Here is a 25,728-nt window from a genome sequence, read left to right on the forward strand (position 1 = left end):
TCTTGTTTGATGAAAGAACCGCGCTTCTCCTACCGCGGACGACGTCCGACGATGCGTCTATGCCTCCTAATTATCTGAGTTTATCTCATCTGATAAAGATAAGAAAATCCAAGCGATCTTCTTAAATTATTCTTAAGCTTTATGCGATTGCAAGATATACACATACATCCACGCGCGCACACATATTTGTCATCGTAACGGTCAATTACGCCTGTAAATGACACCGATTAGCGCATTTATTCGCTAGACGAATCGCTGCATTTTTTTCTCATTGTTAGTCAAATTTTCGTTCTTTTATTTTGCAACATCTTATCGGAGATCGAGAAATTTATCAAATATATATATTCGTTAAATAAAAAAGCGTCATTGTCGGCATGAATTATATCATCCAACGAGACATGTACGCGAATGTGGACAACTTATGTGAAGCCATTAAGAGCAGGTGTACGCGCGTGATTTCTTCATAGACACGAAAGAACATAGTAATTTATGATAATTTATGTGTCCGCTATACCGCTCATTACAACCAATTTTAGCATTTAATTAATGTATTGTCAAAAGCATATCTTTATCCTTCTTGAACAAACTCATAAAGGGTAATTTTTTATTATCCAATATAAATGCTTGTCTCGTAAAAATTATATGTTGCTATTGAGATTGAATTTCGTATAAATCACTCACTATCGAAGATATTCATAAATAGTGATTATTGAGGAAATTTCTCGGAAAAATTACGCGTAATGAATGACGAAGTTTTTTTTATATAACATGCTTTTACATAGAAATAATCATATTCTATCGTTTTTCAATATGATTTGTACGCGCGATAAAGTTAAGAGAATATTACCGTGCTTATAGATCACCTCTATACTTTTATTCTGTACCGTAATTCATGGGGAGAGTTTGCATCGAATATACGCGTTTGGGATTCCTAAAAATTATGTACGAGCCGAGAGAGAAAGAAAGAGAGAGAGAGAGAGAGAGAGAGAGAGAGAGAGAAAATGCGGAATAGCCATGTTTTCTATGACGGTGCAAAATCGAGAAAACAGTGGCGCGTATTTCCGACGCTCTTCCGAAATTACGACGATGCCGCCACGAATCGTGATGCGTGCCGCTGAAACGTATACAGAATCGCGACGTACAGGCGAATTTAATACGTCATGAAAGCATCTAAATTCGCATCGCATCTAAATTCGCATCGCGAATGAGAGCCACCTCCTCTCGCGAGTCCCTTTCAGCGAGTTTTTCAGCGACTCTCGCTTTTTGCCGCCGTTGTTCCTTTTTAAACCGTCGCCCAAACTAAATTTCAGCCGCATCACTCTCTGCGCGAATGTGCCCTTTTCATATTTAATAAATTTTTAATTAGCCTCGCAAACTTTACGAATGCAACGGATCTATCATGCAATGTAGCACCGAGTTGCACATGATTAATATATACGTAAAAATGAACGCGCGCTATGTTTAAGCCCTTCGATGTACACATCCCGCCTATTGCAATTTATTGTATACGATGCGTTCAGTCATGCGTAATTTTATGATCGCAAAATTTAAACAAGATTTCACAGAATTGTTGTACACTTTATGGATAGAGTTTTATCTTGTGCAAAATATCGGATATAGAAATTTCATAAAATTATCCTGGTCCTATGTAATAAAGAATTAAATAGGAATACCAGGAATGAGTAAGACAGCAAAATTGCACGTTTTACGGTGGGAGCTCGCTGCCGTTATACGATATATGCCGTTGGGAAAGAGCGTACATTTTGCAAATATACTTATCCGGCTTATAATTTATGCTCCGCAATATTTTTCGGCTGTGTAACTCTCGGCCGCTGCTGCATCGCGAGTAATACGCGCTGTTTAGTAGCTGGATATATGGAGACGCGAACACGCAAAACCCGCCGGTTAAATGCATATCATGGTTGAAAAAAAAAAAAATCTTTAATACCGGCATATATCCAGAGATACGGCAACGCGTGTCGCATTCGAGCTCTACGACGAGGCGACGATCTGGCTTGCGTTTTACGTACTACCGTAAATATCATTAATTACTGCGTAATTCAGCCTTATCGGTGATTACGCATAAATCTTGCCCGATCGCCACTAAATTATGCGCCTTAATCAAATTAAATAAGGCTTAAACTCTCAATATATTTCTCCAATGTGTACTTTATATACGCATCGAAACGTATCGCCGTTAGCTGGATAAAAGAGGTAGCGTGTATGTAACGTCAATAATGTGAATAAATGACAAAAATTTTTCCAATTGACCGAACATTTAAATTTGTTAAAATTTGAAACGATATGTTCGTAGATTGTAGATTCCGGCACGGATAACTTGCAAGAAGCGGAATTTTGAACCAGTTCCGTGGTGACATCTACATGACGTGTCTGTTAAATCTCTATATATATCTCTGAGAAGATAAGATGGATCACTGACTTACCATTACCATTGTGCGCAGATGTTTTACATAAATGTATTTCGCTTTCCAACTTTTATCTCATATACAGAAAATATTTATTTTACATTTTCAAATGCAACAAAAAAATAAAATTTTATGCTCTTTATTTAATGATTATTACATAAATGTCATTGCCACGCATAAACAATTACGACGTGTGCAATATGTTAGGAATTTACAAGTCTTCTTTGCCTTCTCTTGAACACGCGTCGTTTTGATGGTTTCCGATTTGTTAAATTACGATAACAATATGCTTTTAATTCCCGAATTTGTTCTTCTAAATTGGATAATATAGGAATCAAATTCGTATCGCCAATCTCTACGCTTCTGTCCATTGAGCTAGAAAATAATACGGTATATTAGATATGTTATCATATTTTCTTGATGCTACAAATATGAAATAATGTATTTCACATAAACTTATTACCTATCGTTTTTGAAAGACGTCTTGGTGGCTAATACAAATAAAGCTTCTATTAGGTTGGTGGGAATCTTAGGCGGTGCCTCCTTCTCAAAGTAAGTCATATAATTAAAATAATTTTCACGAGGGTATAATATAATTTTCGTGGGAATTTCGCGTCTCGATTGAAGCAATATTCGTATGCGACGAGGTATCCATTTGCTGCGAAAAATTCGATGTGACAATACTCTCTCTAAATGTGCGACAAATTCCGCTTGTTTCAATAATCGACGTATATGGCCCTGTGCAACAATATTAATTTTGATGCTGATTAATCCTGACTAATTTGCATATTTCTAGTCTAGTGTAAATAGCTATAGTTTTCGACAATTGATTCTATTTATTTTGAATAGAGAAATTATAAGATTCTAGTTTCATTTTTGATACAAGCGTATGCATATATATATATATATATTGTACCTCTTTTTCGAGATCTTGAATATCATTGACCGCCAGACCAATCATGAGGTTCATTAAGACGATACTAGCGAGCATGATGAAGATGAAGAATACGATTCTGCTTGTAACTGGCAGAAAAGTAATTTCGCTATCAATACTCGTATCGTTCTTCTCCATGTTGAACAGTTCCTTGTACTCATATTCGCCCATCATCATTACTATAGTCTTTACAATGGCATTTCCGAAATGATGAAATTGATTATTTCCGTGAAATAAAACGGCAAAACTCAACGCAAATCCGATAATCAAGTAGCCAAATGCCAAAAGAACCTAAAAAAGAATAAAAAGCTCCGGATGCATTTTGTTGTAGCGAGATAAGATAAGAAGATTGTGATATCATTGATGTGGTTTCTTATGCAATTTAAAAAAAAAAATGACTGACTTTTAGGAGATTTTTCAACACTGTAGAAAACATGAGTGCATAATATCCCCACATTGGAACTCGTCCAATTAATAGCATCATTTGCATCCAACTCAACAAGAGTGCGATACTGATGGGATGTAGCAACCACTGCACGCAATATTGTGAATCATTTTCTTCCTGTGAGCACATCACAAACTCGCCCGCTATCGACGTCACTAGGGATAGCATGACGCAGATGAATGATAACCATGTTTCTAGTTGTCTCAGATAATGCCTGAAATTTTTGAAAATATATATATGTTAACTACATAAATCAATTAAAAAGTTGGGAGTTTTATTATTTTAAATAAATTTACCTGGGTTCTAATATAACTTGAATTGTATTGTGAAATAAAAGAATGCAGGAACAAAGAGTTAAAATTCTTCGAGTTATCACATGGTCAGTGTTATCACGTACAAGCATTATAGCATAGACCGAAAGAGAAATAACGAAGAACAAGTGCACGAACATAAGAACAAAGAAGAGTATCCTTAATCTCGTCCATTTAAGTCTGAGAAACGTCTCCACAAGTGGATGCTGTAATATTGCCAGTTGCGTTATGTCCGAAGATGCGGCTATAATAGCTGTAACTACTGACATTTGCATTTGGCACTTTGGAGTCAGTATACCAAAATCGACAGTGATCTTTAATACAGACGTTTCATTCGTTAGAGTTCAATAAGGGCAATGTAATATAATAAAAGAGAATAAAATATTCGCATGTGAAAGTCTAACAAAAAAAAAAAAAACAAAACTATTCTTACGTTTTCATAAGACCCTTTTGTAGAACTTGTCGTTTGTACACAAGAATTCAAAATATCGGTTAAAAATGCCAATGGTTGTGAAATATGAGCGAATATAGCATCAACGACAGTAATGCCAGTTTCTGTCACTGCAGCTAGATTAGCTTCATAATTAATCAAAGCTCGTATGCATTCGCGATGACCATTGTAAGACGCTCTATGAAGAGCCGTACGATTGACCTAAATGAATAAAAATAGTATATAATTTTGTCGTTGTACTCGTTATCTTCAAATGTAGCTTCAAAGCGAATAGCATTTAATATGATTAACCTGATCAGGCGTGTCAATATCACAAGATGGTATTGCTTCAAGTAGCACCATTAGTGTCTCGATGTTTCCTATGCTCGCGGCGATATGAAGAGGTGTGCTCTCCGCTTGCTTTCTGGAGTTCTTACATGTTTGCATTGGCTTTGCACCATTTGACAATAATATTTGTGTCGCTTGTGCACTGCCTAGTTTCGCCGCATGATGCAAAGCAGTGGTACCTAACAGAGTTGAGCAAAATATATATTTATATTTATCTACAAATATGACAAATATAGATAGATATCGTATTTTTAAGAGGTCTTTTTACAACGACAAGTTTGTACTCGGATATAAATTGTGACGGTAAATAATAATAAATAATAAATTGTGATGACGTAATATGGTTCTATTGTAATGCTCGCTTGACTAATACCCGTCTCCGGATGAGCTACATCAACGTCTACTTTCGCGTCGACTAGGATCTTGATGATCTCGACGAACTTAGTCATCTTGTTGAGATCATCACGATTCACCATGCTTCCCGCTAAGAGCAAAGGGGTAATCTGGCCATCATCGTTAGCGTTCACATCCGCACCATTTTTCACCAAAATACGAACGACCTCCGCATGATTATTTTTCACCGCTTCGTGTAACGGCGTTCTCCCATAGCGTTCGGGTAACGGCAACTAAAGCAGAGAGAGAGAGAGGTAATATTTTTTCCGAAAAGAGCGTAATATTTTTTTTTCTTTTATCCGTTTGATAAAAAAATTCAAAAATTATCTCAAGTACAAGTACCTTCCTCCCTATGCCATAGGATCTTGTCAGCGAAGAATTTGACACGTTCCTGCTTGGTGTCCTGCTACACGAATGGACACCAGTTTTAACGTTGACGCATGCTCCGCGTTGAAGAAGCCAGTTGGTTACATTAACATCGCCATTATGTGCCGCGTAATAAAGGGCAGATCTACCAATTCTATCCTGGCTGTTTACATCAGCACCTCTGTCATGAAGTTGATTCAACAAATCTATGTTTCCCTGCCACGCAGCCACCTGAAGGGCTGTCACTTGAAGAGCACCCACCGGATGTACATATTCATTTATATTGTCGCGCATCAAAATTCTATTCACGTTATCAAACTCTCCGTTCTCAATCGCCAATATGAACGCGTGATACGGATTGCATTCTTGCGCGATCTGTCCGTTTCTTTGTGTCAACGACATGGCTTGAACGATTCTATGATGATTCTCTCTCGATGCCAGCGTAAAACTGACGCACAAATTAATTAACGAGCTCTAATCATATCGTTAACCGGATGTGGCCGATGCAAGGGATGTGGTTCTTTACATCGTCATAATTTTATTTTGACATATTAAATCATATTAAATTATAATGCGTTCCGCAGCTTGTAAATAATCCATAATTGACACATTATTAGACTTGGACTTTTTATGTTTTCTGCTTACATATGCTATCGGATAAATTATGCTATCGGAAAAATTGCGTATTCTATTAGCGCGTCGGTACAGCGTACGTATTACGAAAAGTAAAAATTGCAGTTAAATTTTTGAACGATAACGAATAACTCCCGAATATTTGTATAGCCTCGTTAAAATAAATTCCAAAATTTACAGCGGCATTTCCTACATCGCCCTCTGGCTACGCTCTGATGCCGCACGGCGTAGCTCCCCGACCCAAATTCCGATAATTAATTAATTTCGTGGGTATTGCGTTGCAGTTTTATGAGTAAATACCTTCGGAGCGAGTGCATTCCGTCGCTCGATACTTCGAACAGCCCTGTTATTCGCGGATAAACAAACTGATAGATATGGATACTCGTCTGGAGCCACACATCTCTCATTGCATCTCGTACAGTTTTGATAACGAATTTGTTCAACAATAGCTAACGGGATTGCTCCAGCGTGTGTGCCTAAAGAAAGTAAAACGGATGCATCGAAGCCGACGAAGCCGACCTCGAGCGCGTCCGTTACTACACTCGGGAATCGTCTGTACGACGTGACAAGCTGTCCTGATTTCTCCACGCTCTCTTTTATCTATTTGCGCATTTTTCTTTGTTAGAATTTAGTGAGTCTCGACTCCTCTCGACAATAAATATTTATGGTCAAAGCTATCGTGTGTGCGAACACATTTCGATGTTTTTTTTTATCTAAACTTATTTCTTTAGTTAAAAAAAATTCCATTCGGACGAAGGGAAACCGCGAGACCGTCTCGTCTACGTGTATACGGACACACGCGTGGAATTGCATAACGACGAGCAGGTAAAGCTCGCCCGGCGCTTAAACACGCGGCCATGGCCGGGCGGCTCTCGGCGTGTACTCCGCGTGCAGCCGTTAGCCTTAACACACGTTCACACGCTCAATCAACTGGAGAGCGTTGCGTTACCTTGCCGGCCTCTCAGGGCCAGTACGCGTCTGGCCACGCCGCCGAGAGCATCCTTCTGTTCAGTCACACGCACAATCTCGTTGGGTTGGTTAGAAGCCGGTTCTTCACGACCGATCGCGAGATGCCGAATTGTCCGAAATGCGACAAGCCCGTGTACTTCGGTAAGACAACTAGTAACTTCGACATTATTGTTGCAAAGCGTTAAGCGTCACTTTGAATACAATTTAGATTTAGAATTTATGTAGCTTTCGATGCTGTCGCCGTGAAGAATTGTACTTTGTGTCGAGTTGTCGCGAACAAAGGTCATGCCACACGTTTACGGCGCCGAAAGCTGAATTCGCCGAAATGAAATGTAAACCTTAGTTCACATACATTTTATATATATTGGTTTCTACATTCGGATTATTCCCTTATGTATTTCGTGTGTGGAACGATAAGTGGAAAATGTTGAAAGAGGCATGATTTTATTACTCACTATTTTTCACAATGGATATTGCCGTTTCATAAACGCGATTACGTAATAAGTTATTCATATGTATTGTATCGATCATTTATATGCCACAGCGAAGACAAGAGGTTATTGAGTATCTCATACGTGATAATCACCATCCACTTGATAAGCTATATCCGTCACTTGAAGAAAACTTGAAACGATTAAAGTATGCGCGTGTAATACATTTTACATACAATTTACAACTGAAGCTATTAAAATTAGCTAAATCATATATTCTTATATTATCACTTGTGTCTTCCCGGAAGATACAGTAGGAGTCACGTTTGATAACCGAAACATAATATTGCGAAACATCAATGCCATAACTTTTGTATTCTATTTACATTTTACTTTCATCTTTCAAAAAATATTAAATTATGATAAAATTAATATGATATTCTCTCTCTCTCTCTCTCTCTCTCTCTCTCTCTCTCTCTCTCTCTCTCTCCTCTCTTTCTCAACTTTTCTTTCGTCCGGATTTGTAAGCTTCGAGTACAAGAAAGGAATGGAATATCAGACGAATATAAATATACTCGAAATGGTAAACGCGCGGTGACGACATCAATGATATCATTGAACGACCTCGGAATTCACCTCGACACATTATGTCAGTTGTCCGTTTCAGTGTACACAGACTGGAGTTTACTACGAGCGGAATGAATGAGTAATCCAGTCAGTTTCTATAGAATAAACTCAATCCGTAGTTGTGTAACAGGAGCTGCACCTATGATAAAGCGCCGCGCATTTACATGAAAGTTAAGTCTGCGACGTAACGTCCCACACTCTCATTTCACAAGTGACTTCTACGCGATATTCTTTGTCAATGCGTCAATTTCCAATTTTTTTCGACTCTACCATTAGGTGGTGTATATTTGAAAAATCGACTGACCGTTATTAACGATAACTCTCGAAAACGAGGAGACAACCTCGAAACCCCCTTTAATGCATCTCGGTATTACACCGCACTTGTACCGCAAGTTAGTAGTCGGCAAAATGTTGCGATAACGTTATCTATAGTCGACTATGCACTTTAAAGTGCGCATCATGCATAGTAGCTTTGTTCGCGAACATGGATAAACAATGTGACACACAGGTAATTGTCGCGTGGTATTATGCACTCCCCAATAAAATTCAAAGTACGTCTCAGAAGCTTCTAGTAAATCTGCGAAGAAATATAATATATCTATATGTCTTATTTTATTAATAAATAAAAGCACAAATGTGAAATGGTTGTATGCGCGGAACTTTTACGTGTAACCATAAAGTTGAAGTTGAAATTTTGCGATATATTAGATTATAATTATATAATTATATTATAGTTACATTGACTTGTTCCATCTATAAATGTTAAAATTAAACGATGTATCTTTTTTTTTTTTGGAATTGATATTTGATTATTTTGAAAGCGAGAGTATACATTTCCAAAAAGCATCAACAGTCATAGCAACTTTTGTTTTCTTTTTGCGTGATACGCTCGAAAAGATGCAAATTATTGGAATTTTTTTTACACGAATAAAGTTGAACTATTTGTATATTTGAATTTTATCGAATAGTCGTTTCCTATGTAATCGTATGAAAAATTAGACAAAATTATCGCGGATATCGTGATTCGCATTGAGGAAAATGTGATTAATTCTTGCGTCATATCTATATACGTATGATAAATTATTATGCTAATGTAAAATAAAGTGTAGAAAAAAAAAAAATCGGGAGAATAATCGTGACGCGAGAGATGGCAGAATGAGGAAGAAAAAAAACTGCATTGGTCGAAGTCGCCGAGATGTGCCGAGTGTAACGGCAACAATGAACTGTCCAGCCGTGAGGATAACACAAAGGAAATGTAGATGGTATATCGCGCGCGCGGATACTAATAAGAACAACACAGAGACACACAAAACAGGTTTGCTGAGAAGAATGGTCAGGTCTCGTAGTCGCAGCACGAAAAGGTAGTAGGAGGATTCGTGAAGAGGAGTAGTCATTCGTTTTCTGCCTCAACCCCCGCTGCTAGTACAAGGGGGAGGAGAGATCAAGATGTGCGAGATCCTAGGGGTTTTTCTTTAGACCTCGAGGGAGGGGGGGAGGGGGTGGGGCAGTGGCAAAGAGGAGAGGAGGCACGATGGTTGCGGACGGTTGCTATTTGAAAGGGAAACGAGCGTCGGGATGATGCAAGCGTGGGCGAAGATTGCGGGGGAGACGGGAAATGGTCTCTACCGACGAGTAGGGGAAAGAAAAAAGAAGGAAAACGTAAGGGTCGGGGAATGAATGATGTTCCGCGAGGGTCTATGCAATCAGTGGCGACGGCCGATTGTTTGGTACCCGGGTGCAACGATCCGTGGGCACGGTACTGTCTCTGCCTTTTCGCACGCTGCTCGGTGCGGTGTGCAGCGCGGCGGATGCCGCTGACGATTATGCACTCGCTTCTCCGTCGCCAGATAATTAGGAGTTAATTAACTAATGGCCCTTTATGCGCGTACCCTTCTTACCCGCGATACACTGCGCGCATTTTCTCTCTCTCTCTCTCTCTCTCTCTCTCTCTCTCTCTCTCGATTTCGTTTGTCTTTTCGCTCTCTCTTCTCCTTCCATACGTTGCTATTCCTCATCCTCCGCTGCATCTTGTTTTCACCGACGCATCCTTTCCTCCCCGATGCATCCACTGCGCGCGTCTCGTCATTTTCCAATTTCCCTCGCTGGCGCTACCGCCCTTTGTGCTCCTTCTTAGACACAGTGAAGCGTTTGAATGCAACCACCAGCCCGTTGTGTGGTTTTTGCCTCATTTTTTGTCTCTCCTGCGAGGTTTGATATGCCGTAATGGTGCGATACGCTACCACGGCGCAACGGAGGAAAAGAAAAATCGGTTTTCGGCTTTTACGAGTCTTTTGTCGAGTCGTTGATATGCGTAAACTATATTCAAGGATGAAAATATTAAAAGTCAATGAAATATTAATCGCTCTATAATATAAATAGTCCCTAAAATCGCACTCTAGTTGTGATATGATAATCGACGATATTCGCCCATCATATTATATATATATATATATATATATATATATATATATATATATACAAGTTAAGGTTTATCTTTATCAATATGTTTTTAATTCAAACATGATTTAATCTTATCTCGATAACTACACTGAAAATAGACAACAAACGGTTTTTAAATGACGAATCTATCTCATTTAGAAAAAAATGTGATCAATTATTATCTTTAATATTTATCTTAAATATTTATAAGATTTAGAAAAATGGATAACTCAGAATTAATTTAAAGATATAAAAATATAAAAACTTTAAATATTTTAATATTTTAAGGAATGTTTTAAAATTCTAAAAAAATGTTTAAAGGAATATATGAATTCAATTCTCTCGCTGCTTTCTCATTAGTATCATTTATTCTTTTTTTCAGCAACTCTACTGTATATATCCTTTTCGCGCGTAAACGTGCAAACATCCCGACGCAAATTTTCATAGATACATCTGGGAATTAACCGAGATATACGTATAATGTATCTCGCATATAAGGGGTTTAAGAATTTTTTTCTCAAACTCCGTCGGTGATATGAAATCCTTCGTGAAATGCATTCAGAGCATGTTTCGCGCCTTTAATGAATAACAGATGACATTCGATCCCATTGGGACTTTGACATTGGATTTCTAATTATGAAATTGCTAATGGGAGAGTTTGTAGTCTGAGAGTTCGTCATCTCTTTCTTATTTTCACTATTCGCGACTCAGATGGTGCAGCGATGCGCACAATTCACGTGAAATATATTTTTTTCATTTCAGATCGTTATAAAAATAAACGACGGTTGGCCCAATGTTAAATAAGTCAATGTTTTTTAAATAAATAAAATATAATATAAAATATAAATTTTTTTTATAAATAACATATTTTTCCCGTATTATATATAAATATGTACGCCCATCTATTTCTAAACTTTTTTAGAACTATTATTTTTACGCCGGCAAAAGCGAGGAGAGATGATATAAATGGCGTGAATACCCGTTAACGTTATTGTAAAAACGTGGAATTTAATCGTAAAATTTAAACGGGAAAGCACGACTAGTTTTACCGAGGTACATTACCTTTTTACATTACGTTACGCAAGAACATATGTTAACATTCATCTTGTATTGCAGCCGAGAGGAAGACATCTTTAGGCAAAGATTGGCACGGTTCGTGTTTACGTTGCGAGAAATGCAATAAGACCTTAACACCTGGGGGTCATGCCGAGCACGAAGGGAAACCCTACTGCAATCACCCTTGCTATTCAGCTCTGTTCGGTCCAGGAGGTAAATGGAAATCTCCGTCTCGATTCGAGAGCGTTGCGCTTCGTTTCCTCTAAAACTACTTCATATTCAGAATCCTTCATAGAACGTTGCCATCTGCATTTAATATATTAAATTAATACGCATCTTCCTTATTCCTTCCATCCGTTTACATGTATATCTCATTACTCTTTACACTATTTTGAAATTAGATTTGCTGCGCTTTTAATATTTAAAGGTTTCATGAAACGAAATGATTACAGGTTTCGGACGTGGCGGTGCTGAAAGTTACGTTTACAATAAATGAAGCATTAATATAAAGACAATATTCCCTTAAATTAAGGCAATTGTACAATTTCGAATACAAGAGACAATTGTATGCTTAAATATAAGTTATAATAATCAATCTGATTATTTATGTATACGTGAATATTTCTATTTTCTACAAAGTGTTTCAGGAATATATATATATATATATATATATATATATATATATACATATTAATAAATAAATACATTAACGGTATTATGTAAAAAGAAAATAATTTTATCTTATTTATTTTTATAAATCTTTATCCATACCTAATCGTATCTAGGATTGAAATAATACAGATGATATCTGATACATCAGGCTGCATAACGCCGATAAAGGAGAGATGTACATTCACGACTAGAGATGCATTGCCATCAGATATAAGAATATGTAAAGAATTTTTATATAAATATATAGACATTACAATATATTTTCTAGTTTCACATAATTTATTAAAATTAATTTTTTTTCTTTATAATATGAATTATTGATTTTTTTTTTCTACATCTTGTATACGAATGTACGTTAAGATGCACAGATGTCGCTAAATATACCTTTATATTTAATAAGCTTTTGTACGGAGCTATTGTAATTTTACAAAGTATAAATTTTGATATGAAGCAAAACAAAATTTCTTTTATGTATTGTACTATAATTATAAAGAAAAAATAGCTTTACTTTTAATGACTTTATTTGTTCTTGTCATTGTTATGTAGTTTATTATATTTGCCATGTTATTATCATATTTATAATTTTATGTATAATGGAATTAATATCCAATGATAATTCTTCGATTTCTACTTTTTACAATATGTAACGAAAAAATAAAAATCTGGAGATTTGCTTAATTGATATCTAGATAGCTTTTATGAAATGAAAATATCAAATTATTTTATAAAAATGATATTTTTCATGTATAATTATTTTTGAAGGTCTGATTTGATTTCTATAGCAACCCTTAAATTAGTTAAGCATAATTTTAAAATATTATTTGCATTGCACGTGAAAGGAAAACTGAATTATAGAGAATTAGGTGTAAAGATAATTTACATGTATATATATATATATATATATATATAAACCTCATATTTATTTAAAAAGGATGTACAGAGTTTTGTTTGCAAGTATCAACAGCGAGACTCGGCAAGAGCGGCGCACGGAACAAGAATATCACACCGGGTAAATAACAGAAAATGAGATAAGATCGTGTGTGCTCTGTTAAAAATGCGCGATTGCGGCGTTCGAATCGACATCTTAGGTTCGCGAATGTATAATTCGCGATTTCACCTATTATTCGAATGCCGCGCACAGTCGTTTTTCTCTTCATGTTTTCTACATTCAACAATTCCATATTACAATCATGCTTTATCGACTTTTCCTCCTACAGAGACTATAAAACGTTTACTGCAATATTGCTCTCTCAATGGTTTCTTTGGCAAAACTTATTACACGTAGGTCATCATTACAATTAATAAATAATAAAGATATTAAATAATAATATAATGATGATGATGATAATAATAATAATAATAATAATAATAATAATAATATAATAATGATAAAATAATGAAAATAGTGAAAATAGCAAATAGAATAATAATTAATAATCAGCGTCATTATGGTAATAGCAATAAAGTAACAGTATATAAGTATACAAAAATTGTACCAAATATCGGACACATTAATCTCGCCGATGTTTGGCCAATTGAGATTCGAACATATATCTCGTGCATGCACGCGCTGAATATTGCTCTTCGAACTTTTTTTTTTTTTTAAAGTGTGCCTTTTATTTAACAATGTCAAGCAGAAAAATTGTCACTGGCTAAAATTCAAAAAAACAAGACGTTTTTGACACATCTACACTTTTTTCTTCCAATACTGCTTTACATTATACTACCGTGGCACATTATTATTGTAAGCAATAGGTACCATAATTGCAGTTCGATTAGCAATTTGAAGATTTCATTTGCAATCGTTAATCATGACATTTAATAATAAATCGAATTGAAATGAGATATAAATTGCTAAAGAGCGTAACACAGGCAGTAGAGACAAAGTAATTTTCGCGACAAATAATATAGTTCAATTGTCTGATAAAAGGTGATCGACACGGACGGAACATCGCGCGAGAGATCCGGAAATTTTATTGATTAGCTGGGATCAATATCGATAATTTGGATTTTGCGAGCGCGTTTTGGATCGACTCTGAATCGAGTAAGTTAAGAAAAAATGTTTTATATCGTTTAATATTAAGACATTCGCTGTTAATTTGTTTCATTTATTTCAATATACAGTATTTGGTTCACTAGCGCATCTCTTTTAAATGTGACTAGAAATTGTCGGATTAAGTAGAATTGTCAAATAATTTTCAATCTACAATATTATCCGGCAAGCAAAGTAAATTCGAGACGCATGAAATCTGCAGCGCGTGCCGCCGAGGCATCACGCGATAATTAAAGCAGAAAACGCGCGTGCGCTCGCGAACGTAATTTCTCATTAAAAATCTCCGACGCCCAGCGCTAATTGCGCTTTCGTGATAATCTTCTCCGGCGCGTTCCGCCCGACGACGAACGGGAACCAGTACGACTTCCGCCGTAAAGCGGAAGCGTAGCGAAGGCGTCGAACGGAACGGGAGTACGGAGCGTAATTGCCGGACTGTCAAGGAAGTGTCCACGCGCCGACTTGCGCTAATTACCACAAATAATAAGAAAGAACATTCTCTGTAAAATAACAGTCGACATTTCGACGTGACTCGCTCAATCAATATGTATCTTAACAAAATTAAAGATTGATCTCAACAAAAAGTACATTTTTTTTTTAAATCTTTTAGTAACAAACTAACTCTTTGAAATATAATATCGAGTATTTTCTCTTCAATTTTTACGTCGATCCTACACTTTGCTCGTGATCATACAATACTTATCCGTGTAAAAAGGCCGCTCAAAACCGGCGCAAAGGTCACGCTTTTTTGCCGCAACTGCGCGACGTGCTCGTTCGTTCGATGATTCGCATGATGTATACGTCATGTGTCGGTGCGTACCTGCGTTCTGCGTGCGTGCGTGCGTGCGTGCGTGCGTGTGTGTGTGTGTGTGTGTGTGTGTGTGTGTGTGTGTGTGTGTACTTGTATGTACGTGCATGTTTACTCGCGCGTGTACATGGTCTTTGGTTTCTACAAAAAATATATATAATATCCTTAACAGTAGTGATCATTACGGTCGACTCCTGATTTAAAAATCTCAAACTTATCGTGTTATACTCTACGATATTCTTAAGGGGGTGAGGGGATCATCGTGCCTATAGGAGAGAAAAACGTGCCGTTCGGGCGTCTGACTTTGTTTACACGGATCATATATATATATATATATAATATATATATATATATATTTTTTTTATTCTTATTTATATATGTTCAATTTATATATATTTACATGGTCAGCGACTATATGTTTGCCACGCGAGCGTGTGTTCGCGAGAGCGGTCACGACTATCGCGTGGAAATTACGCGCTAACTGAGGATCATTAAATTAAACTATCTATCGTCACGGCTCTCCAGAGAGCGGCGATGCCGTCTTCAATGTCAACTTCGTCAACTTTCGAGCATCCGAGATTCGCTCGCGTCGCCGCCAGTCGGTTAGATGAGTCGATCTATCGACAGGTCGATAGGGATTTCTTCAGATCACGATAAATAAATAAAACGTAGAGGGGAACATTTATATTGTGATGGACAGCGGCGACACAAGGAAACTTTGTACGCCAATGGTGACACGATCGTCACTCGCGTCAAGCTCGTTTTACGCGGATCACGTCATCCCTCCCAGTCGAATCAAATTTCCTAGCCCTGTCATCCATCTTGAACGCGATGGAATTCAGAACCGTGAGCGCAACTAATCCTACAATCGTTTTATCGTTTCTTCGTCTTCCGAAAAAGCCACTTGTCGAAATTTATCGGCGCGAAAAGTACTCGTCGAGCTGCCCTAATTCGCTGGCGTGCGTGTATAATCTTCCTCGTGGATCCATCGATATATCCTTCACTTTCCTTCGCATTTTCCACCGCGCATTTATCCCGAAGCGATTAAAAGGAGATCATTGCTTAATTTCGAGGTGGTGTCTTTTCATGATATGGCGTCCGTTGTCGCAGCTTGCCGTTGTCTTCCCGCTGATCGCAGGGAGATGCTCGGTCAAGAGCCGTTCCCCCGTGGTGGTGCGGTTCGATCATCAAACCAGGTAGAGGTCCGTCGGTGTGGCAGAGGTATGGTCCGGCTTGGTGCAGGCGCTTCCAGTTGGCGAGGCCGCGCTGGCCCCACTGCTGGCCCTGGTAGCCGCCAAAGGCGAACGACTGGCCACGTCGGCGCTGCCGTCCGGACCACCGTTGGTGCAACCGCCGCCGCCGCCACCGCCGCCGCCACCGCCGCCGCCGCCGCCACCGCCTTGCTGCGACGTATGGATGGACGTGTCTCCGTTACAATAGTAATATGTGGAGTCTGCAATGAGAAATGACGAATTACGTTCATCGCGCGTGGAATTTGCCAGTTTCTCTATACCTGCGTACAATACCTGCTTAACATTGCGCGATGATACGCGATAACATCAAATTCTTGTCACGCGTTAGCCCGCTGTAATTTCACGGGCTCAATTAACGTCGTATCCGCGCGAATACTGAGATACTTATTTGCATTTCGTGCGCAATTTGTATGTTGCAAATTCAGTCGCACGCATACTCGCCGCAATAACTTTTCCCGTTTTTTGTCCACGTGCGTGTGCACGTATCGCGCGGAATTAAGATGGAGTAAATTGTTTTCCGCGATGCGCCTATCTAATTTTCGCGTTTAATTATTTAGAGCTCACGTAACGCTCGCGTAGAATATCAGGGAACGAGAAGGAATAAGTTAGGCGTACGCGGGGAAGTAGACGAGAGCGTGCGATATCGCAAGAACGGATCTGCATTACGCGTTACGAGGTACGGGTTAGCAGCGTATCGCGTGTCCGATAGGAAAAAAAATGGTTTATTATTCTATTCCTTTCTGCACGCGCGATGCGCGCTCTCTTCTATATCTATGTGTTTGCACCTCTGGGGTATCGCGATCTCCGCTCGATGCCACCAATCTTGTACGTTAGAAGGATAGACATTGTGAATCGTGCGCGCGCGCGCACGCGCGCGCGCGCGCGTGCGAGGCCGATTAGAACCGGATGGAAACCGACGCGACGTGGCTCCTTATGGAACTAGAGTTCGGTGTTATCTGATACGAATCGAATTGCAACTCGCACTTAACGAGGAACGAGGCTAGGAAGTTTCATTTAAATCGCGAGGAAATTGTGTCCGCGTGTGCGATTACATGAACTGCGCAACTGCGAATAAAGTTTTTTGCGCCGAGTTTATATCTTCGCTGTATCGCGTACAATGTAATTTCTGCGGGACAAAGAATATGCGGCTGGCTTTCACGCGTTTGTTACTTGGAACAAAGTGGTCGGTTTTTCGTGAATGGTTGTACAACGACCGACTAGTCGGATTTTCCCTTTCTAGCATCGTTATTGGTGGGGCTATCGAAATATCAATTTTTATATCGCTAGTACTTTCGTATTTCGATCACCCTAATCTAATCGGTACTCATACTCACTGTTTACTTACTGAGCAACCCGCTTGTCGCTGCCCCATAACCATAGCCGCTGTACGGTGCGCTTGAATACTGGGAGTACGCAGCACTGTACGCGTAGTCGCCACCACCTGAACAAAAGTTGACGATAAGCTGATTAGCGCGGGTTGACAATTTTGACAATTTTCTAAAATTAACGCGTTGTACTAATTGCCGTAATTCATTCTCAAAACTGGTCTGGCAGACAGATTCCTGCGAAAGTGCGTAAAAGTAAATTAGACTTTCGCATTGTAGCTTTTGATTTTGCAAGGTGAAAAAAACGCGAGCTTGTAATTGTACTCGCTATTCACTTGAAATAGTGGATATTGCTACAATCGATGCCAAATGATAGTGAATATTGTTAATTGCAGCAGTTCATTTGTATAGTTTTATTTTCAAATTTGCCAGTAGCATGCAAAAAATAGATAATTTTAATTATATGCCAATTAAGAGACTAATGTCGCGTCGTAGCATCCTCCATTGGTACGCGACTTTGTCTCCAACGGATAAAATCCACCCTTTTGGCAAAATTACCGTTGCTCGCCATCCCGAAAATCCCTGGTAAATCAGCGCTCCTCAGACAGAGCTCTGACTTACCCTCCGAATGTACCGCCGGGCCCGGTTCAACCCCCGGAGGGTACACGAGCGCGCTTGTCCTTGACAAACGGTTAAGCAAAGCGGTTTTTGGTTGTACTCACCGGTGGCGTAGTGTCCGAAACTTGGGAGCATCGTCGAGTACGGCGGTATCGCAGAGGCTACCTGGGGCTGAGAAACTGGCGGCTGCAAGACCGTCAGTCCGGGATCCCCTCCGGGGGTGTTGGGGGCCGCGGGGGTGGCGTTTGTCTCGTTCTGCAACGAAATCGGGGGACTTTGCTCGCCCCCACCGGCCCCCACCCCGACATACGATACTGCGACGGTACTGCTCTCTGCTATGGCCATGCACAACACAACACGACATTCGAGTCAAGCACTAGCTAACGATCAGCGCCTTACGTCTAAAGCTTAATTAATCTGTTTTAAGTAGGGAGGAAAATTGGGATTTGTGGGATCTTGTTAATGACTTCGGAATTATGCGATTCATGAATGATATAATGATGACTCCTGTTTAAATCTTTCGTTCATTTTACTCCTTTGTGAATTTTCAGATGATCCGTATGTAAATGACATTTAAAAAAATTAATATAAACTTTAATCTAAAAAAATATTTCGATTTAAGCAAAAATAATGACGTTTTTAGTATTTAACCTTTATTATTTAAAGTACCATGAAACAAGAAAAAAAGATATGAAAAGAAAGAAATTGTATCTAATTTTTTGCATTAAACATCTGAAATGTATTTCTTGTACATGTTTTCTGATTCATTGAAAATGACTACAAAAATGACTATTGTGGATATCAAGAGGATTTTTATGGAAAACGGAAGGCACCGCGCTTGATCTCGCGGTAAATTAATACCATAAACAACTCGACATAGTAGTACACACTTGAGATGTGGACATATTAGTTGGACACACGCCCATATCTGAGAGAGGCTTAATAAAATCTTATACTCAGCGAAACAGGTGTACATGACTTGGCGCGACTGTAAGAGAACTAAAGAGGTGGCGAACTCACCGGTGGTGTGGTAAGGAGACATGTTAGCCCCGTCCAATGTTTGGCTCAATTTTAGTTCTTGCATCGTCAGTGGCGCGAGCGGCGTCAAAGTACCACCTGCTATTAAGGGATCCCCATTTTTCCGTTATTGCGGTTCTCGTATCGTCGACGGCCAATCAAGGCGGAACGTTAGTAAAAGATTGTTTCATTGCGGAAAATGCGTGTATGTCACTTATTAAAATCGTGGTGGAGGAGAGAGAAATATTAATACACAGCGAGAATATTTGCAGCGCAGCTGCAAATATGTTTCCTCGCGTCTCACCATCCGGATGTGCTCAAAAATGTGGACAAAATGGCACAAAAGTCAAAGTAGCTTCGCATACGCCATCGGTTGAGCACTTTACTCGGTACGCGATACTGCTACATATTAACGACGGTGCAGCAAGCCGTGCGATTGCGACTTGAACCGTTTATGTTGTCCTTCAAAAATACTTCGATCCGGGGCGAAGATCCTCGATTGAATTTCATGAGATGAAGCTGCCGTTACACGCCTCGCTTCGTCCATTCCGAAAAGCACCGATCGGGGAAATTCGCGACGCGACGCGGCGTGACCGAGTTGTTCGCAACACGTGCCACCGGAGAAAGTTTTCGTTCATGTGTTGTGCATCGCGTTTCGGCGGTTATATACTTCTCAATACCTCCCATCGTCTGTACACGTTCCGCCGCTGATCGACCGCCCTTAAACGGCGTAAGAAAAATAGAGATTGAGATGAAAGGTTGAAGAATGGAAGAAAGAGAGAAAGCGTGATGAGAGAGGGTGAATATATATGTGTGATACGAAGAATATAGGCAAAAAGGAAAGATGAAAAAAGATCCACGATCAGAGATCTCGATGGTACAATATTTAGGTGACAGATAAGAAGAAAGACAACAAGTATAGACAAAGAGAGTGGAAAAAGACAAGGAAGAGAGAGAGAGATGGCTGGTAGAGAAATGAGAGCGGTATTCCCCAAAGCTGTAAACGCTGAACCACCGTGTGGAGCCTTCCGCCACCTCTTCTGCCGCTGCACAACTCATGCATTATTAAAGCCATGTATTTAGCCGATATGGGTATGCAAAGCAAGACGTAAGCCGCAATAATAAGCGTACTGGAGGAGACGAGACGAAGAGGGGAAAGAAGAGAGAGACAAAGAGAGAGCGAGCGAGAGAGAGAGAGAGAGAGAGAGAGAGAGAGAGAGAGAGAGGGGGGGGGTCTTGGATGAAACGAGAATGAAGTACGGGATAACGAAGGTAGAGGAAAGGTAGAGGAATGAAAGTCGGTATTACGTACAAGAGGTTGTGGTGTACACATCTATCTGGGATTTCCGTGCGAGTAGAGGAACGATGAAGAAAGAAAGAGAGAGAAAGAGAGGGAGGGCCACGCTTAATAGGGATGAGAGGGGTGTCGGAAGGTGCCGGAGGGTGAAAAGAGAAGGAACAAGCGCGCTCACCTATGGTGCCCCCTATGGGCGGGGTGTAGAGATGAGGCGTTTGCGCCTGCGTCATCGTGCTGATGGTGCCCAGGGAGTCGTACAGCTCGGCGGAGGTGGCAATAGCGTTCCCGGGGAATCCGCTGTGTTCGTAATAACCGCCGCCTCCGCCGCTACCGCCGCCAGTGCCACCGCCGCCACCGCCACCGCCACCGCCATTTCCACCGCCGCCGTTTCCACCGCCGTTTGTACCACCGGTCGTGCCGCCGCCTCCGCCGCCGCCGCCGAGCTCGCTTAGAAGCTTGTGCTCGTCCTTGATGCTCCATTTACTCGACCACAGCTGCAACATAGAACCGGCAGAACCTGAAGTCGAAGTTCGCGAGTTGGAGGGACATCCGAGAACAAGCTCCAAGATTGACTTGGATGTTGTAGCTCGGACCGACTCGGTCCTCCGATTACTGCAAGGGCTGGCCGAGAGTTACGCGCGGATTCTATGAAACTTGCTTGCTTTTGATTGATTAGGGCATTTTAATGGATATATGCTATCAGGCTTAACTCCCGAGATTTCAACCTGATCCCAATTACGGTACGGTAATATATGTAGATAGTCGCTTGTACGATCGAATTTCGACAAGTCACTAAATAAAACTAATAGGAAATTCCTTCAATACTTACGTTCGAGTACAGCTGATCACCATTGTAATTGTTCCTTTGCCTTTTCAAATCGTTCTCGGCATGATCATTCAGGTCGCGATTATCATCTGTAAACATTTAAAGAAGAATTTTTAGAAGAGCGGTATTTCTCTTTTGACTTATAACAACCAGCCAGGAAAGATATGTTCTCGTTCGATATCAATCACTAGTAGTAGTAGTAGATTCCAATATTAGAACGACATGCAGAAGTGTCGATGAATGTTACTTCTATCTGTGTGTGTGTGCGTGTGTCTCTCGAATTTGATAATTTCGAAATGCGAGGGAAAATGAATCGGCGACGGACCGATGGCACATCAACCGGCGTGATCGCACGTACACTCGTTCACTCACACACGCGGACCAAGCCGATACGCGGCCTCTCGTATTACCCACGAATCAAGACACAAATTAAACGTGGCCGGTCGAAACTAAATTGAATCTGTCGGGATGGGCTGGACGCGCGCGGCGCGGCGGCGTGGCTCGCGCGCGTAGACGACGTATGGCATTGATAGATAGAGAAACAATTTCGATTCTATTATACGTCTTTATTATCTCCCGGCCATCCTGGCGGTTTAATATAGGAACGTGGCACGTGGGACGAGTGTCGTTATTTCGGTGACGAGGGTGTGGGTATCGCGAACCCTTGCCGGGGGTGAGGTCGAGAACGGAACCGACCGGTGCGAGCTATAGGGATGGACGACGGTAAGGGGGACGGCAAGAGGGACGACAGTACGGACGTAATACGTGGTGGGGGTAGATAGTCCAACGTGTTCTGGGGTATCTCGAATAATTAAATGACCATCCGAGAGTGAGATGGGCGGGGTGCGCCCTAGCATAGGGCTCGTTAAACCTCCCTGTCAAGTTGTGATTGTCCGGCCGGCCGAGAGAGCGACGATCCCGACCATTCGAGCGGCAGGGTTTGTTCCTGGACCGCTATAAAACCCTCGTTTCAAACACCGGCGGCGGTGGCGGCAGCGACGGCGGTGCCTCGTGTGCTCTCTTCCCGCTCCCGGTCCCGCTCGAATTTTACGATTTGATCGGCCGAGTTAATCGCGACCGCGCTGCGTCGCGGCGTACAGATGCGTACCGCGTTACGGCACGGTTTTACTGGAGTTTAGGGGTATCTCCTAGGGACAGTTCCACTTTGTAATCGAGATTGCACGCGAATCGAATTTCAGGTGATGAGTTAGTAAAATGACAATCGTTACATAGACCAACAATTTGTGTCGGAGATCAATATTGTTCCTCTTTTATATGTAGACGCAAGTCATCAGGCGTCTTCTTTTCCAATAACTATGTAAAAAAGAAACATAATGATTCCACGTATAGAATTTGTGCGGAACATCAAGATTGAATTTTGACACGGTTTGGAAATTTGTACGGTCTTTTCTTTTTAAGGAAATTTTATTACAATACCGAAAAGTCGCGACGAAACGTACGTCTATACGAATCAAACTTAGCTACAGACTTCCAAAAGTCGAGATCCTATGAACCCGGTCTTCGGCAGATTTGACAGCGAATGAATTATGTCGCGCGGAAGGAAGGTCAGCATGTCCCCCGAAAAAGAGCAGTAAATCGAATAACTCGATTGATGCTCGAGAGGGCAAAGCACGCGCTTGCGCGAGCGAACGAGCGAACGAGTATTCTCTCGCTCGCGTTATTCGAAAGCAATTGAGTCAATGTTAAGCAATACAATACACGGGTAATAATGGACTTTGGGGCGAATCTGGCCCCGCGGCGTGTCCCCTACGTCCAGGGGATATAGGGTGGGACACGCCGGGCTCTGGGATTCTGCATGGGGCCAGAAACGCGCAGATGTAACGCGACAACAAACAGCCCCGATAGATTGCAATGCTTCCCTCGAGAGGTCGTTCGTAAATTCGTAATAAGCTCCGGGAACCTTGGGCATGGGTATGTCTTGGCTCGTTCGTCGAAGGCATAAATAATGGCGTGCCGGGACCGCTCCGATTTTTCTCGATCGGCGAGTCTCAAATTGCAGGAACATCGCGTACGCATACGTTCGCAAACTTGAAAAATAATAAAGGAAAATAATAAAGAACTTTCTTAACGTGTATCCTCGAACACGCACGTACGAATTACGATCTAGCTTTAAATCAAATGTCGTTGCAAAACAACAGTGTTTTTTTCACCGGTGGAAAGTTGAAACGGGAAATCGATCGCGCGCGCGCGCTGTAACACAGTTTTTCCCGTGAGCCTCTCTGGTCGGAGCGTTTCATTAAATTTGAGCACTTGCGGCTAGGTTAACGCGACGCTCGGTCGATTTTTACGTTCTGACGCACGGCAGAACGGAGGAACGCTCGGAACGATCGCCGCGTTCGCGCTCGTTGAAATTCCAGGCGGTTAGGAGGTACGCGTACATGTATATACACGCTGATGATCTCCCCGGAGGATAGGGAGGCTAATGTGTCGCCGGGACCGAGATAGAGAGGAAGCCGCCTGTGGTCTCTGTCTCTCTGTGAAGTTTATAATCTAATACGTATACCTACCCCTCTCGGCGCGAGTGCGCGCTCGCAAAACATTGAGTGCTCTCACCGCGGACGCGACCGCTTTTGCGGCCGCGTATCGCCGCTCTCATAATCCGATTATATTGAATTATCCATGTACCTATCGGCACACTGCGCCGCGCCGCGCCGCGCCGCGCCGCGCCGCACCGCGCCGCGCCGCACCGCAACCGCACCGCGTACGTTCCCGCGTACGAATCGATATACCTCGCCGCGAAACGCGCGCTCGCGGAAATTTTGATCGAGCGCTCACGCGCGCGGTTTTCCCCGCCGCATCGTCGCGTAAACCTGCGGCCTGCTCGTGTACGTACCGCGGAATAGGATTACGCCTGTTCCGCGGAAGCACGACGATCGAATTAGTTTAATCGTCTCTGGTGACGGTCCAGGTAGAGATGGATTAGGGAATTTTACCGTTTTAGCATTTCGGAGGGAGAGAGAGAGAGAGAGAGAGAGAGAGAGAGAGAGAGAGAGAGAGAGAGGAGAGAGAGAAGAGAGAGGACGCGCGATTATATTTCACAGTTCGCGAAACGACGAGCGGCAAATCGCTTCGCGAGATCGGCGCGAGATCAGCACGGAAAAATTCCCTCTTGCGAAGCCAATGCTCCATCGTCGGTCACGTGTCATGCGGCACGTGTCAAGAATATTTTGGGCCACGTTATTCACGCAATGACAGGAGAATGAATCGCAGCACGTGCTCGGACGACGTTTGACTGATAACCTTGCTGTGTGTGCGGCTAATCTTGGTTCGCTCGGAGCAACGAGTGCTCCAAGTGGGCCGATCATTCGCAAACGAGTGCGTGCAAACTAGAAAATGTGTGAGCTCGAAACATTTATTTCGATAGACAAATATCTACATCGGCATCCATGCGGCAAACAATATCGTCGTGTTTGTTTTATTTTTATCGTTTCTGTCAATTATCGTTCATATTATCGCTCAATGCTGTACAGAGATATTTCTCCGCGGTATAAACAAGAGGAAAAGATTTATTTGTAACGAGATTCATCGAGGTTAAGTCGTAACCTTTCTCTCTCTCTCTCTCTCTCTCTCTCTCCGTACGTCCATTTCGATGTAATTGAATAAAATATAATTCGCAAGTTTTCGTGACTAAATAAGGCGAAAATTTGGAATGTGCCAGAATGAAAGACAATAAGAGCATACAAACAGGCATTGGCGGTATTCATAACGTCACAATAACAATAACGTCTGAGTCTTTGCGAAACGGTTCAACTTCTCCATTGTCTTCTCGCTAAATCGACTTGGCTTCTGTCGATTTACTAGGCCGTAACGACGGTATAAATGATATCGTATTTAAAACTTACAGCGCAATCTCTAATTTTCATATGCGACGAGCTACCGCGTCTCGCGTACAGTCCATAGTTGTAGGAAACGATTATTTCAATCCCGACTATTGTAACGTTACATGAAAACTCGCTACTATTCAATTTATATACGTGCGATATTAATAACATTTCTTCCTCTTGATGACGCATGCTTTCTTACCACGCTGTTT

The 25,728-nt window shown here is 41.1% G+C and overlaps 3 protein-coding genes across 5 annotated transcripts in view; 1 reads left to right on the forward strand and 2 right to left on the reverse strand.

Annotated features, from left to right (window-relative positions):
* Positions 1-2,549: 2,549 nt before the first annotated feature.
* LOC105424406 (transient receptor potential cation channel subfamily A member 1 homolog) lies at positions 2,550-8,945 on the reverse strand. Of its 3 annotated transcripts, none has more exons than XM_089082602.1 (10): positions 7,711-8,945; positions 5,630-5,898; positions 5,268-5,520; positions 4,859-5,073; positions 4,550-4,768; positions 4,102-4,430; positions 3,764-4,019; positions 3,343-3,651; positions 2,890-3,164; positions 2,550-2,801 (listed from the first exon to the last, which is right to left on the reverse strand). In XM_089082602.1, exons 1-10 carry the CDS (start codon positions 7,784-7,786, stop codon positions 2,630-2,632), a joined length of 2,373 nt encoding a protein of 790 aa, XP_088938728.1. In that variant the 5' UTR covers positions 7,787-8,945; the 3' UTR covers positions 2,550-2,629. The 3 variants fall into 3 exon arrangements, with proteins under 3 accessions (XP_088938728.1, XP_011632919.2, XP_011632918.2); XM_011634617.3 differs by lacking the exon at positions 7,711-8,945 and adding an exon at positions 7,236-7,374 and having other exon boundaries at positions 4,102-4,322; positions 5,630-6,173; XM_011634616.3 differs by lacking the exon at positions 7,711-8,945 and adding an exon at positions 7,236-7,374 and having other exon boundaries at positions 5,630-6,173.
* Positions 7,262-12,419, forward strand: LOC105424405 (cysteine-rich protein 1). The gene is made up of 3 exons (XM_011634615.3): positions 7,262-7,396; positions 11,869-12,021; positions 12,261-12,419. The coding sequence occupies exons 1-3, from the start codon at positions 7,357-7,359 to the stop codon at positions 12,302-12,304; spliced, it is 237 nt and encodes a 78-aa protein (XP_011632917.1). The 5' UTR covers positions 7,262-7,356; the 3' UTR covers positions 12,305-12,419.
* A 960-nt stretch (positions 12,420-13,379) lies between these two features.
* sv (paired box protein shaven) overlaps positions 13,380-25,728 on the reverse strand; it is a 122,534-nt gene continuing 110,185 nt past the window's right edge. The window contains exons 6-11 of the mRNA XM_089074062.1: positions 21,678-21,774; positions 21,024-21,342; positions 19,555-19,653; positions 18,639-18,869; positions 17,937-18,032; positions 13,380-16,791 (exon numbers count right to left, since the gene is read on the reverse strand). Coding sequence (XP_088930188.1) covers positions 16,526-16,791; positions 17,937-18,032; positions 18,639-18,869; positions 19,555-19,653; positions 21,024-21,342; positions 21,678-21,774 — 1,108 coding nt within the window. The 3' untranslated portion in view covers positions 13,380-16,525. The remainder of the gene's footprint in view (positions 16,792-17,936; positions 18,033-18,638; positions 18,870-19,554; positions 19,654-21,023; positions 21,343-21,677; positions 21,775-25,728) is intronic.

This window comes from Pogonomyrmex barbatus, unplaced genomic scaffold, assembly GCF_055798465.1.
Source record: "Pogonomyrmex barbatus isolate J1 unplaced genomic scaffold, ASM5579846v1 scaffold1, whole genome shotgun sequence".
Classification (NCBI taxonomy): domain Eukaryota; kingdom Metazoa; phylum Arthropoda; class Insecta; order Hymenoptera; family Formicidae; genus Pogonomyrmex; species Pogonomyrmex barbatus.